At 39.5% G+C, this 17,760-nt stretch overlaps 1 protein-coding gene across 1 annotated transcript in view; it reads right to left on the bottom strand.

Annotated features, from left to right (window-relative positions):
- Positions 1-17,760, bottom strand: part of F5 (coagulation factor V) — a 423,639-nt gene that overhangs the window by 187,812 nt on the left and 218,067 nt on the right. The window contains exons 14-15 of the mRNA XM_053706505.1: positions 11,771-12,433; positions 5,853-6,027 (exon numbers count right to left, since the gene is read on the bottom strand). Coding sequence (XP_053562480.1) covers positions 5,853-6,027; positions 11,771-12,433 — 838 coding nt within the window. The remainder of the gene's footprint in view (positions 1-5,852; positions 6,028-11,770; positions 12,434-17,760) is intronic.

Genomic DNA, 17,760 nt, shown 5'->3' with positions numbered 1-17,760 from the left:
TTTCAGATTGTTCTCTTCAGACTAATGTGGCTGCTTTGCACTATTGCATATATGATCAATCTTTCCCACTCTCTTTTCATCTGTACTATAATCCTCTCATCTTTCTACTTTTATTTGTTTTACACACACATACACACACAGGTACATGCACACACATACACATGCACACACAGGCACATGCACACACATACACATACACACACAGGCACATGCACACACATACACATGCACACACAGGCACATGCACACACATACACATGCACACACAGGCACATGCACACACAAACACATGCACACACAGGCACATGCACACACATACACATGCACACACAGGCACATGCACACACATACACATGCACACACAGGCACACACAGGCACATGCACACACATACACATGCACACACAGGCACATGCACACACAAACACATGCACACACAGGCACATGCACACACATACACATGCACACACAGGCACATGCACACACATACACATGCACACACAGGCACACACAGGCACATGCACACACATACACATGCACACACAGGCACATGCACACACAAACACATGCACACACAGGCACATGCACACACATACACATGCACACACAGGCACATGCACACACATACACATGCACACACAGGCACATGCACACACATACACATGCACACAAATACACATACACATGCACACACATACACATGCACACACAGGCAAATGCACACACATACACATGCACACACAGGCACATGCACACACATACACATGCACACAAAGGCACATGCACACACATACACATGCACACAAGGGCACATGCACACAAAGGCACATGCACACACATACACATGCACACACAGGCACATGCACACACATACACATGCACACAAAGGCACATGCACACACATACACATGCACACAAAGGCACATGCACACAAAGGCACATGCACACACAGGCACATGCACACAAAGGCACATGCACACACATACACACACATACACATGCACACACAGGCACATGCACACACATACACATGCACACACAGGCACATGCACACACATACACATGCACACAAAGGCACATGCACACACATACACATGCACACAAAGGCACATGCACACACATACACGTGCACACAAAGGCACATGCACACACAGGAACATGCACACAAAGGCACATGCACACACATACACACACATACACATGCACACACAGGCACATGCACACACATACACATGCACACACAGGCACATGCACACACATACACATGCACACAAAGGCACATGCACACACATACACATGCACACAAAGGCACATGCACACACATACACATGTACACAAAGGCACATGCACACACATACACATGCACACACATACACATGCACACACAGGCACATGCACACAAAGGCACATGCACACACATACACATGCACACACAGGCACATGCACACAAAGGCACATGCACACACATACACACACACACACAGGCACATGCACACACAGGCACATGCACACAAAGGCACATGCGCACACACATACACATGCACACAAAGGCACATGCACACACATACACATGCACACACATACACATTCACACACAGGCACATGCACACACAGGCACATGTACACACATACACATGCACACACAGGCACATGCACACACATACACAAACACAATCACATGCACACACATACACATGCACACAAATACACATGCACGCACAGGCACATGCACACACATACACATGCACACAAAGGCACATGCACACACATACACATGCACACACATACACATGCACACACAGGCACATGCACACACAGGCACATGCACACACACATACACATGCACACAAATACACATACACATGCACACACATACACATGCACACACAGGCACATGCACACACATACACATGCACACACATACACATGCACACACAGGCACATGCACACACAGGCACATGCACACACATACACATGCACACACAGGTACATGCACACACAGGAATATGCACACACATACACATGCACGCACAGGCACATGCACACACATACACATGCACGCACAGGCACATGCACACAAACACACACATACACAGGCACATGCACACACACACATACACACAGGCACATGCACACAAACACACACATATACACATGCGCACACAGGGAAATGCACACAAACACACACATACGCATGCACACACAGGCACATGCACACAAACACACACAGGCACATGCACACAAACACACGCAGGCACACACAGGCACATGCACACAAACACACACATGCACACACAGGCAAATGAACACAAACACACACATGCACACAAACACACACAGGCACATGCACACAAGCACACACATACGCATGCACACAAACACATGCACACACAGGCATATGCACATAAACACACACATATGCATGCACACACAGGCACATGCAAACAAACACACACATACAGGCACACACACACATACACATGCACACACAGGCACATGCACATGTACACAAAAACACACAGGCACATGCACACAAACACACACAGGTACATACACACAAACACATAAACATGCACACAAACACACACACATGCACATACAGGCACATGCACACAAACACATATACATGCACACATAGGCACACACATACAAATGCACACACAGGCAAATGCACACAAACACACGCATACACATGCACATACAGACACATGCACACAAACACACACATACACATGCACACAAACACACCCATACACATATACACACTGGGACATGCACACAAACACACACATACGCATGTGCACACAGGCCGCATGCACACAAACACACACATACACATGCACACACAGGCACATGCACACAAACACACACATATACACATGCACACATAGGCACATGCACAAACACACATATACACATGCTCACACAGGCAAATGCACACAAACACACACATACGCATGCACACATAGGCATATGCACACAAACACACACACACGTATGCACACACAGGCACATGCATACAAACACACGCATACACATGCTCACACAGGCAAATGCACACAAACACATATACACATGCACACACAGGCAAATGCACACAAACATACACATATACGCATGCACACACAGGCACATGCACACAGACACACATATACACAGGCACATGCACACAAACACACACATACACATGCACACACAGGCACATGCACAAACACACACCTACAAGGCTGTAAACTTATACTAGTCCATAGTCATAGAAAAGTAAGATATTGCAGTGGTTGAGTAAGAATTCTGACTATCTCTGAGGTAAAAATAGAAAAGATAATAATGGTTTAATGTACTTTTCACATATTTTATATTTTCAAATGATCCAATGTTAGATATATTATAGTACTTCACACAGGCACATGCACATAAACACACACATATGCATGCACACACAGGCACATGCACACAAACACACACATACACATACAGGCACACACACACACACAGGCACATGCACATGTACACAAAAAACGCACAGGCACATGCACACAAACACACACAGGCACATACACACAAACACATAAACATGCACACAAACACACGCATACGCATGCACACACAGGCACATGCACACAAACACATATACATGCACACATAGGCACATGCACACACATACACATGCGCACACAGGCACATGCACACATGCACACACAGGCAAATGCACACAAACACACACATACACATGCACACAAACACACACATACATATGTACACACTGGCACATGCACACAAACACACACACGCATGCACACACAGGCACATGCACACAAACACACACATACACACACAGGCACATGCACACAAACACACATATACACATGCACACACAGGCAAATGCACACAAACACACACATACGCATGCACACACAGGCACATGCACACAAACACACACATACACATGCACACACAGGCACATGCACACACAGGCACATGCACACAAACACACACATATACACATGCACACACAGGCCCATGCACACAAACACACACATACGCATGCACACAAACACACACATACACATGCACACACAGGAACATGCACACATACGCATGCACACACAGGCACATGCAGACAAACACACACATACACATGCACACACAGGCACATGCACACAAACACACACATATACACATGCACACACAGGCAAATGCACACAAACACACACATATACACATGCACACAGGCAAATGCACACAAACACACACAGGCACATGCACACAGACACACATATACACAGGCACATGCACAGAAACACACACATACTCATGCACACACAGGCCCATGCACATAAACACACACATATGCATGCACACACAGGCACATGCACACAAACACACACACATACACATAGAGGCACATGCACACAAACACACACATACACACACAGGCACAAGCACACAAAAACCACACAGCACATGCACACAAACACACACACAGGCACATACACACAAACAAACACAGGCACATGCACACAAACACATGCATATGCATGCACACACAGGCACATGCACACAAACACACACATATACACATGCACACACAGGCAAATGCACACAAACACACACATACGCATGTACACACAGGCACATGCACACAAACACACACATACGCATGCACACACAGGCACATGCACACATACACATACACACACAGGCCCATGCACACACACATACACATGCACACACAGGCACATGCACACAAACACACACATATACACATGCACACAGAGGCAAATGCACACAAACACACACATACTCATGCACACACAGGCCCATGCACACAACCACATGCACACACAGGCACATGCACATAAACACACACATATGCATGCACACACAGGCACATGCACACAAACACACACACACACACATACAGGCACATGCACACAAACACACACATACACACACAGGCACATGCACACAAAAGACACACAGGCACATGCACACAAACACACACACAGGCACATACACACAAACACACACATAGGCACATACACACAAACAAACACATAAACATGCACACAAACACGCATACGCATGCACACACAGGCACATGCACACAAACACACACATACGCATGCACACAAACACACACATACGCATGCACACAAACACACACATACTCATGCACACATACACACACATACGCATGCACACACAGGCACATGCACAAACACACACATACAAGGCTGTACATTTATACTAGTCCATAGTCCTAGAAAAGTAAGATATTGCAGTGGTTGAGTAAGAATTCTGACTATCTCTGAGGTAAAAATAGAAAAGATAATAATGGTTTAATGTACTTTTCACATATTTTATATTTTCAAATGATCCAATGTTAGATATATTATAGTTATTCTGTATATATAAGCTGAATATAGTTTATGGAATATAGTTTTTGTAAAGTTATTTATTAACATATACCTACCTTATGAATAGAGGCTAAGTTAGAATAAATGTACTAGATATAAATTAATTGTTTTATTGTACAGTCTATATGAATATTTAATAAAAAGGACAAAAATAATTATAAAAGGAAATGTTGAAAAACAAAAAGATGATTTTCTTATATTATTTTTTCCCCATCCATCTCTCTATAACATTTTAACCCCTTCATGACACAGACGCACTCACTCACTGCCTGAGGCATTTGGCAATAGCAAAGTTTCACCGCTGCACTATTAGTGTAAACAAGGGGTTAAAAGTCTAAAATCTCTATTTTCATGTCCATCATAAATTGTCTTCCATAGCTGGAAAATGATGAAATATATTTTAATATGTTAATGAGTCTCAGCATTTCTTTACCTGAATAACATCATCAACTTCAGCTCTGATAACAGGACCAAGAATGCCAAGATGTTCTTCCAATTCTCCTTGAAGGCTCGGCTTTGTAAATGTATTATCAAGGTATTGCCGATATATAACTTTAGTATACAGAGTGCCTTTTGCATCACTGCCTGGTTTGTCATTTGTTAATGAACTATTAAGAGAGGAGAAATGCGTAACGGTCACGTCCAGTACAAATTATTATACATTGTATATTATTAAAAGGAAGAGATATTTCATGACTTATTAGTAAAGTAACTGGTGTTGAAAACAAAAGAACTGAGGGTTGGAACTTAAAGGGACAGTCTACACCAGAATTGTTATTGTTTAAAAAGATAGATAACGCTTTTACTACCCATTCCCCAACAACCAACATTGTTACAGTATATTAATATACTCTAAATGTCTGCTTGTTTCTAAGCCACTAAAGACAACCTCTTATCACATGCTTTTTTATTAGCTTTTCACAACAAGAGACTGCTAATTCATGTGAGCCATACAGATAACAGTGTGCTCTCTCCCGTGGAGTTGTACATGACACAGCACTAATTGGTTAAAATGCAAGTCAATAGATAATTAATAAATAGTCATGTGATCAGGGGGCTGTCAAAAGAGGCTTAGATACAAGGTAATCAGAGAGGTAAAAAGTATATTAATATAACTGTGTTGGTTATGCAAAATTTAGGAATGGATAATAAAGGGATTATCTATCATTTCAAACAATAACAATTTTGGAGTAGATTTATTGCTTTTATTTATCTGGATATTTTTTATTTTTTTTCAATATTCAACACATTTGATAAATTAAAACATTTAATAGCATTTTTCAACATTTAATTTTTTATCTAAACAAGATAATTTAAAAATATATTATGGTTTTTTTATTTTTGAAAAATGCAAAACAGATATTTCATCAATTGTGGGGAGTTGTATTAATAAGCCATTGAGCAATCTATTTTTAGGAATGAGTTGTGCACAAAGATATATTTCCAGTCACCAGTTTTAATATCATTAAGGTAAGCTTTGTAATAAAAAATATTTTGGGCCAGATTACAAGTGGAGCGCTAAAAATATGTTTTCAATCGCGTGCAAACACAGCTTAAAGGGACACTGAACCCAAATTTTTTCTTTCATGAGTCAGATAGAGCATGCAATTTTAAGCAACTTTCTAATTTACTTCTATTATAATTTCTTGTTTGTTCTCTTGCTATTTTTATTTGAAAAAGAAGGCACCTAAGCTAACGAGCCAGCAAATTTTTGGTTCAGAACCATGGACAGCACTTGTTTATTGGTGCTGTCCAATCAGCAAGGACAACCTAGGTTGTTCACCAAAAATGGGCCAGCATCTAAACTTACATTCTTGCTTTTCAAATAAACATATCAAGAGAATGAAGAAAATTTGATAATAGGAGTAAATTATAAAGTTGATTAAAATTGCATGCTCTATCTGAATCACAAAAGAAAAAAATTGGGTTCAGTGTCCCTTTAAAGTAAACTTTTAACGCGTGCTGGTTAGCGCTTGTATTACAAGTTGAAAGTAAATTATTTGCGTGAGTGCAAAACCTGATGCGTGCTAACATCTGGACTTTGGATATTGCGACCATGTTAAATTCTTCTCCCCCATAGACTTCAATGGAGCACGTGAAGACCTACAGCACTAAAGCGGAAGGTAGTTATAAATATTTTACATTCCATTTGGCCAGATTACGAGTTTTGCGTTATGAGTGGCTCGGTAATAACTTGCAAGTTATTTCCACCGCTCACCTTTAATAGCGCTGCTATTACAAGTTTTCAAAAAACCGGCGTTTGCGGGCAATATGGCAGTGTTGAGCTCCATACCGCACACAAATACAAGCGCTGCTTTGAGCTGCTTTTACGTGCTCGTGCACGATTTCCCCATAAACCTCAATGGGGAGAGCCGGCTAAAAAAAAAGCCTAACACCTGCAATAACGGAGCGTAAAGCTCCGTAACGCAGCCCCATTGATTCCTATGGGGAAAGAATTTTTTTTGTTTAAACCTAACACCTTAACATAAACATTACACTTATTAACCCCTAATCTGCCGGCCCCCGACATGGAACAGTCAATAGAATGTGAGCTCAATCCTATTGGCTGATTGCATTTAAAGGAAACTTCATTCTTCAATAGCCATCGAAAGAAGAGGATGCTCCGCGTCGGATGTCTTGAAGATGGAGCTGCTCCGCGTCGGAAGGATGAAGATAGAAGATGCCGTCTGGATGAAGACTTCTGCCCGCCTGGAGGACGACTTCTTGCCGCTTGGATGAAGACTACTCCCGGCTTTGTTGAGGACCTCTTTCCGCTTGTATGAAGACTTCAGTCTTCAAAAACTGTAAGTGGATCTTCGGGGGTTAGTGTTAGGTTTTTTTAAGGGTTTATTGGGTGGGTTTTATTTTTAGATTAGGGACTTTGGGCAATGTAAAAGAGCTAAATGCCCTTTTAAGGGCAATGCTCATCCAAATGCCCTTTTCAGGGCAATGGGGAGCTAAGGTTGTTTAGGTGGTTTTTTATTTGGGGGGTTGGTTGTGTGGGTGGTGGGTTTTACTGTTGGGGGTTTGTTTGTATTTTTTTTTTACAGGTAAAAGAGCTGAAGAGCTGATTTCTTTGGGGCAATGCCCCGCAAAAGACCCTTTTAAGGGTTATTGGCAGTTTAGTGTAGGCTAGGGTTTTTATTTTATTTTATTTTATTTTTTTAATTATTTTGATAGGGCTATTAGATTAGGTGTAATTAGTTTAAATATTTGATCATTTCTTTTTTATTTTGTGTAATTTAGTGTTCATTATTTTTTGTAATTTAGATAAATGTATTTTTTTAATTTAATTTATTTAATTTTAGTGTAATGTTAGGTTTTATTTTACAGGTAACTTTGTATTTATTTTAGCTAGGTAGTTAGTATATAGTTAATAACTATTTACTAACTAGTCTACCTAGTTAAAATAAAAACAAACTTACCTGTGAAATAAAAATAAAACCTAAGCTAGATACAATATAACTATTAGTTATATTGTAGCTAGCTTAGGTTTTATTTTACAGGTATTTATTTAGTTTTAAATAGGAATAATTTATGTATTAATTGTAATTTTTATTTGGAATTATTTAATTATGTTAAAGTTAGTGAGTGTTAGGGTTAGACTTAGGGTTAGGTTTAGGGGTTAATAACTTTAGTATAGTGGAGGCGACATTGGGGGAAGCAGATTAGGGGCTAATAAGTGTAGTTAGCTGGCGGCGATTTTGGGGGCAGCAGATTAGGGGTTAATAACAGTAATGTAGGTTGCGGCAATGTTAGGGACAGCAGATTAGGGGTTAATAAGTGTATGTAGGTGGCAACGACATTGGGGGCAGCAGATTAAGGCTTAACAATATTTAACTAGTGTTTGCGATGCAAGAGTTCGGCGGTTTAGGGGTTAATATGTTTATTATAGTGGTGGTGATGTCCGGAGCGCAGATTAGGGGTTAATAATTTTAGTGTTTGCGATGCGGGAGGGCCTCGGTTTAGGAGTTAATAGGTAGTTTATGGGTGTTAGTGTACTTTGTAACACTTTAGTTATGAGTTTTATGCTACAGCTTTGTAACGTAAAACTCATAACTACTGACTTTCAGGTGGCGGTACAGATCTTGTAGTTATAGGCTGTACCGCTCACTTTTTGGCCGGACAGGCAAACTCGTAATACCGGCACTGTGGAAGTCCTATTGAAAAAGGACTTTTTGAAAGGTGCAGTAGTTACGTTGCGTGACGGCCAAAAAAGTGTGCGGTACAGCTGTACCTACAAGACTCGTAATAGCAGCGGTAGTGAGAAAGCAGTATTATAAAGCTTTTTCACTCATAACGCAAAACTCGTAATCTAGCCGAAAGTTCTTTACATAGAAGAAAATGTTGTTTATTTTTAAATATGTTTTTCTCTATATATCTGTTTATATCTATAATTGTATATAGGCATACTGTAGATATATATTTTACAAAAAAAATAATCATATACAGTATATATATATATATATATATATATATATATATATATATATATATATATGGCTAAAAATAAAAAGAACATTTTCTTCCATTGGAACATCGGAATATATATATGAGAAGACAGCACTCACTGGTCTTGAATATGGCAAAAAAATGTTTTTTATTTAAGTGACGTTTCAGGGATGGCTCCCCTTCATCAGCAGTCTGATGAAGGGGAGCTGTCCCCGTAACATCACTTAAATAAAAAGCAGTTTTTTGCTATATTCAAGACCAGTGAGTGCTATCTCCTATATCCTAACCTACATTCAGCACCCTGGCACCAGAATACCTGTTCGTGAGAGTGCACCTTTCTCTACAAATATATATAAATATATATGTGTGTGTATGTGTGTTTATTTGTGTATATATATATATATATATATATACAGTATATATATATATATATATATATATATATATATATATATATACTGTATATATATATATATATATATATATATATACACACACACACACACACATACATTATAGCCTTTTCCAGTCAAATGCCATATACGAAAATTTATATAAGAAAATGTATATGAGTGTTACACATTATTGTAATGTATATTTGTTGTGTTTGGTGCAAACATTTTTTTAACCCTTACACTTTACACAAGGGCGCCCATTTATCAAGCTCCGAACGGAGCTAGTGGACCCGTGTTTCTGGCGAGTCTTCAGAGCAGGCGGACAGGATTGACACCCCCTGCTGTCGGCCGCGAGTCTGCAGGGGACGGCGTTGCACCAGCAGCTCTTGTAAGCTACTGGTGCAATGTTAAATGCGGAGAGCGTATTGCACACTGTCGGATCAGGTCTGCAAGACCTTTGATAAATAGGCCCCATGGTCTTTGCTTGCGCTAACCAGATGAGCTTAAATTCTGTTTGTGCTTGAGCTTTCAACTTGTAATACGTGTGCAGGGACAAAACTACAGGGGGTGTAGAGGTCGCAATTGTGACTGGGCATCCAAGGGTGGGGGCCCAGCTTAAACATTTTTTTTTATGAAAAACGTTGACTTGCCACTGCCTGCACTGATATCATGTGAGTGTGACATGATGCTTCACTAGTGTCTCTGACTACAGGGGTTAGTGTTTCTGTTTTACCCATTGGTGTTTATGTGTGTGTGTGTGTATGTGTGTATGTATGTATGTATGTGACTGTGTGTGTATTTATGCATGTATGTGTGTGTGTTTATGTGTGTGTGTGTGTATGTATGTATGTGACTGTGTGAGTATTTATGCATGTATGTGTGTGTGTGTATGTTTGTGGAACCAGCAAATTACAGACCTTGTTACTACAGCATGGGGGGAGGGGGTAAACACTGTCACTATACAGTACCACTATATACAGTATGGGGGGGGCTGGTCTATGTCACAGACTACTGTGGTCACTTTATAAAGTACTGGGGCAGGTAGGGGCAGGCCAGCCATCTCACCGGCAGATTACAGACTGTGTCACTGACTCACTATATACAGTACTGGTGGGTTAAACAGTGTCACTATATACAGTAATAGGGGGTCAGACCATCTCACTGACTGTGGGCACAGGGTACCTCCTTTTACAGACATGTAATCTGATTCACATTTTTTTTCTGTGTTAAATGTTAAAAAAAAAAAGGATATGTATCAAATTCACTTTTTATTTGGGGGGGGGGGCTTCTTAGATTCTTGCACCTGGGCCCTGTGGTTTCTAGTTACCCATCTGTACGTGTGCCACTTGTTATCTAGCCCTTTATGTTTAAATAGTGTCTTTTATATGTGTGATGTTTGAAGGTTAATGCCCATTAATTTAACCACCAGATTAAATGATTAAGGAGAGGTTTTTCAAATAAAGTGATGACTTGCAGTGAAAATAAAAATGCAAAAAATTCCCACCTTTTTTTATTTCCGTAATAATCCCATTGCACCTCTTCCGCTGTAATGTAATAATTTCTCTTCTTGCCCTTTGAGCTACGTAGATAATGTTCTGCAATTTTTTCCGGATTCGTGTAACGCAATATATCGTCTTCTGAATGCACTTGGTAAGGTGCTTCAAATTCAACATATTCATAGCTAGCATCGTTATCTGGTTCTGCTGTTAATGAAGAATCATACTCCATGTAATCACCTTCTGATAATTTTGGTACCCCAATTATTATTTGTGGCTTAAATCCTCTAGGGGAAAACACTGTTTTGCCAACATCTTTTTCCACTGACTTGTTGTTGGATGTGGCAAATGTTGAATACGTTTCATTAGATCCATTTAACGCAGGAACATCTTTCTGATATGTAGCACTTTTTTCGTCTATATTTCCTACTCTTTTTTTTCTTCGGATTAAGGCCTGCTTTCCTGTACTTAAAGTTGTATTTCCTACAGGTTTTATTTTTACTCGTTTATGTTTTTTAGATGAATTATTTAATTTAGTAGAATCTTTTACTTGCGTCAGGTTTTGAATGTATTTTTCTTCAGGTTCAGAACGCTGGTCCTCCTTGTTGTCAGTTTCATTACTATTTTTCTGGTGAAATATGGCATTCATTATATCTTCTAATATCTGAGAGCTAAAGTGTAAAAAAGAAGAAGAAATAAATGCCAAAGAATCACTCTTTATGTGAATGACTGCTATACAGATGAACAATAATCAATAATTTTCTTTTAATTCTAATCTACAAATTCTAACAATGACCAGCTAACCTCTACCATACATATTGCTTGCTATTGATGTATAATATATACATACATATGGCATATAATGTAACATTATTAAAGGGATAGTAAACCCCATTTTTTTTATTTCATGGTTCAGATAGAGCATGCAATTTTATGCAACTTTCTAATTCACTCCTATTATCAAATTTTCTCAGTTCTCTTGCTATCTAAATTTGAAAATCAAGAATGTAAGCTTAAAAACCGGCCCATTTTTGGTTCAGCACCTGGGTTGCGCTAGCTAATTGGTGGCTAAATGTGTTCTGAACCAAAAAACATAATTTATGTAAGAACTTACCTGATAAATTCATTTCTTTCATATTAGCAAGAGTCCATGAGCTAGTGACGTATGGGATATACATTCCTACCAGGAGGGGCAAAGTTTCCCAAACCTCAAAATGCCTATAAATACACCCCTCACCACACCCACAAATCAGTTTAACGCATAGCCAAGAAGTGGGGTGATAAGAAAAAAAGTGCGAAAGCATAAAAAATAAGGAATTGGAATAATTGTGCTTTATACAAAAAAATCATAGCCACCACAAAAAGGGTGGGCCTCATGGACTCTTGCTAATATGAAAGAAATGAATTTATCAGGTAAGTTCTTACATAAATTATGTTTTCTTTCATGTAATTAGCAAGAGTCCATGAGCTAGTGACGTATGGGATAATGACTACCCAAGATGTGGATCTTCCACGCAAGAGTCACTAGAGAGGGAGGGATAAAATAAAGACAGCCAATTCCGCTGAAAATAATCCACACCCAAAATAAAGTTTAAATCTTATAATGAAAAAAACTGAAATTATAAGCAGAAGAATCAAACTGAAACAGCTGCCTGAAGTACTTTTCTACCAAAAACTGCTTCAGAAGAAGAAAACACATCAAAATGGTAGAATTTAGTAAAAGTATGCAAAGAAGACCAAGTTGCTGCTTTGCAAATCTGATCAACCGAAGCTTCATTCCTAAACGCCCAGGAAGTAGAAACTGACCTAGTAGAATGAGCTGTAATCCTTTGAGGCGGAGTTTTACCCGACTCGACATAAGCATGATGAATTAAAGATTTCAACCAAGATGCCAAAGAAATGGCAGAGGCCTTCTGACCTTTCCTAGAACCGGAAAAGATAACAAATAGACTAGAAGTCTTTCGGAAATTCTTAGTAGCTTCAACATAATATTTCAAAGCTCTAACTACATCCAAAGAATGCAATAATTTCTCCTTAGAATTCTTAGGATTAGGACACAATGAAGGAACCACAATTTCTCTACTAATGTTGTTAGAATTCACAACCTTAGGTAAAAATTGAAAAGAAGTTCGCAACACCGCCTTATCCTGATGAAAAATCAGAAAAGGAGACTCACAAGAAAGAGCAGATAATTCAGAAACTCTTCTAGCAGAAGAGATGGCCAAAAGAAACAAAACTTTCCAAGAAAGTAATTTAATGTCCAATGAATGCATAGGTTCAAACGGAGGAGCTTGAAGAGCCCCCAGAACCAAATTCAAACTCCAAGGAGGAGAAATTGACTTAATGACAGGCTTTATACGAACCAAAGCTTGCACAAAACAATGAATATCAGGAAGATTAGCAATCTTTCTGTGAAAAAGAACAGAAAAAGCAGAGATTTGTCCTTTCAAGGAACTTGCAGACAAACCTTTATCCAAACCATCCTGAAGAAACTGTAGAATTCTCGGAATTCTAAAAGAATGCCAGGAAAAATGATGAGAAAGACACCAAGAAATGTAAGTCTTCCAAACTCGATAATATATCTTTCTAGATACAGATTTACGAGCCTGTAACATAGTACTAATCACAGAGTCAGAGAAACCTCTTTGACTAAGAATCAAGCGTTCAATCTCCATACCTTTAAATTTAAGGATTTGAGATCCTGATGGAAAAAAGGACCTTGAGACAGAAGGTCTGGTCTTAACGGAAGAGTCCATGGTTGGCAAGAGGCCATCCGGACAAGATCCGCATACCAAAACCTGTGAGGCCATGCTGGAGCCACCAGCAGAACAAACGAGCATTCCTTCAGAATCTTGGAGATTACTCTTGGAAGAAGAACTAGAGGCGGAAAGATATAGGCAGGATGATACTTCCAAGGAAGTGACAATGCATCCACTGCTTCCGCCTGAGGATCCCTGGATCTGGACAGATACCTGGGAAGTATCTTGTTTAGATGAGAAGCCATCAGATCTATTTCTGGAAGTCCCCACATTTGAACAATCTGAAGAAATACCTCTGGGTGAAGAGACCATTCGCCCGGATGTAACGTTTGGCGACTGAGATAATCCGCTTCCCAATTGTCTATACCTGGGATATGAACCGCAGAAATTAGACAGGAGCTGGATTCCGCCCATGCCAGTATTCGAGATACTTCTTTCATAGCCAGAGGACTGTGAGTCCCTCCTTGATGATTGATGTATGCCACAGTTGTGACATTGTCTGTCTGAAAACAAATGAACAATTCTCTCTTTAGAAGAGGCCATGACTGAAGAGCTCTGAAAATTGCACGGAGTTCCAAAATATTGATCGGTAATCTCACCTCCTGAGATTCCCAAACCCCTTGTGCTGTCAGAGACCCCCAAACAGCTCCCCAACCTGTCAGACTTGCATCTGTTGAAATTACAGTCCAGGTCGGAAGAACAAAAGAAGCCCCCTGAACTAAACGATGGTGATCTGTCCACCACGTCAGAGAGTGTCGTACAATCGGTTTTAAAGATATTAATTGAGATATCTTTGTGTAATCCCTGCACCACTGGTTCAGCATACAGAGCTGAAGAGGTCGCATGTGAAAACGAGCAAAGGGGATCGCGTCCGATGCAGCAGTCATAAGACCTAGAATTTCCATGCATAAGGCTACCGAAGGGAATGATTGTGACTGAAGGTTTCGACAAGCTGAGATCAATTTCAGACGTCTCTTGTCTGTCAGAGACAGAGTCATGGACACTGAATCTATCTGGAAACCTAAAAAGGTTACCTTTGTCTGAGGAATCAATGAACTTTTTGGTAAATTGATCCTCCAACCATGATCTTGAAGAAACAACACAAGTCGATTCGTATGAGATTCTGCTAAATGTGAAGACTGAGCAAGTACCAAGATATCGTCCAAATAAGGAGATACCACAATACCCTGTTCTCTGATTACAGACAGAAGGGCACCGAGAACCTTTGTAAAAATTCTTGGAGCTGTTGCTAGGCCAAACGGCAGAGCCACAAACTGGTAATGCTTGTCTAGGAAAGAGAATCTCAGAAACTGATAGTGATCTGGATGAACCGGAATATGCAGATATGCATCCTGTAAATCTATTGTGGACATATAATGCCCTTGCTGAACAAAAGGCAGGATAGTCCTTACAGTTACCATTTTGAATGTTGGTATCCTTACATAACGATTCAATATTTTTAGATCCAGAACTGGTCTGAAGGAATTCTCCTTCTTTGGTACAAAGAAGAGATTTGAATAAAACCCCAGCCCCTGTTCCAGAACTGGAACTGGCATAATTACTCCAGCCAACTCTAGATCTGAAACACATTTCAGAAATGCTCGAGCCTTCGCTGGGTTTACTGGGACACGGGAAAGAAAAAATCTTTTTGCAGGAGGCCTTATCTTGAAGCCAATTCTGTACCCTTCTGAAACAATGTTCTGAATCCAAAGATTGTGAATGGAATTGATCCAAATTTCTTTGAAAAAACGTAATCTGCCCCTTACCAGCTGAGCTGGAATGAGGGCCGCACCTTCATGTGGATTTAGGAGCTGGCTTTGGTTTTCTAAAAGGCTTGGATTTATTCCAGACTGGAGATGGTTTCCAAACTGATACCGCTCCTGTGGATGAAGGATCAGGCTTTTGTTCCTTATTGTGACGAAAGGAACGAAAACGATTATTAGATCTAAATTTACCTTTAGATTTTTTATCCTGTGGTAAAAAAGTTCCTTTCCCTCCAGTAACAGTTGAGATAATAGAATCCAACTGAGAACCAAATAATTTATTACCCTGGAAAGAAAGGGAAAGCAAAGTAGACTTAGAAGACATATCAGCATTCCAAGTTTTAAGCCATAAAGCTCTTCTAGCTAAAATAGCTAGAGACATATACCTGACATCAACTCTAATGATATCAAAGATGGCATCACAAATAAAATTATTAGCATGTTGAAGAAGATTAATAATGCTATGAGAATTATGATCTGTTACTTGTTGCGCTAAAGCTTCTAACCAAAAAGTTGAAGCTGCAGCAACATCCGCTAAAGATAGAGCAGGTCTAAGAAGATTACCTGAACACAAGTAAGCTTTTCTTAGAAAGGATTCAATTTTCCTATCTAAAGGATCCTTAAAGGAAGTACTATCTGCCGTAGGAATAGTAGTACGCTTAGCAAGAGTAGAGACAGCCCCATCAACCTTAGGGATTTTGTCCCAAAACTCTAATCTGTCAGATGGCACAGGATATAATTGCTTAAAACGTTTAGAAGGAGTAAATGAATTACCCAAATTATTCCATTCCCTGGAAATTACTTCAGAAATAGCATCATGGACAGGAAAAACTTCTGGAATAACTACAGGAGATTTAAAAACCTTATTTAAACGTTTAGATTTAGTATCAAGAGGACCAGAATCCTCTATTTATAATGCAATTAAGACTTCTTTAAGTAAAGAACGAATAAATTCCATTTTAAATAAATATGAAGATTTATCAGCATCAACCTCTGAGACAGAATCCTCTGAACCAGAAGAACCATTATCAGAATCAGAATGATGATGTTCATTTAAAAATTCATCTGAAAAATGAGAATTTTTAAAAGACTTTTTACGTTTACTAGAAGGAGGAATAACAGACATAGCCTTCTTAATGGATTTAGAAACAAAATCTCTTATGCTATCAGGAACACTCTGAGTATTAGATGTTGACGGAACAGCAACAGGTAATGTAACATTACTAAAGGAAATATTATCTGCATTAACAAGTTTGTCATGACATTCAGTACAAACAACAGCTGGAGGAACAGATACCACAAGTTTACAGCAGATACACTTAACTTTGGTAGATCCAGCACCAGGCAGCGATTTTCCAGAAGTATCTTCTGACTCAGTGTCAATCTGGGACATCTTGCAATATGTAATAGAAAAAACAACATATAAAGCAAAATTGATCAAAATCCTTAAAGGACCATAATACCCAAATGTTTAAA

Source organism: Bombina bombina, chromosome 3, assembly GCF_027579735.1.
Source record: "Bombina bombina isolate aBomBom1 chromosome 3, aBomBom1.pri, whole genome shotgun sequence".
NCBI lineage: Eukaryota > Metazoa > Chordata > Amphibia > Anura > Bombinatoridae > Bombina > Bombina bombina.
The sequence above is the reverse complement of the archived record's forward strand: the minus strand, read 5'-3'. Positions and strand labels throughout refer to the sequence as shown.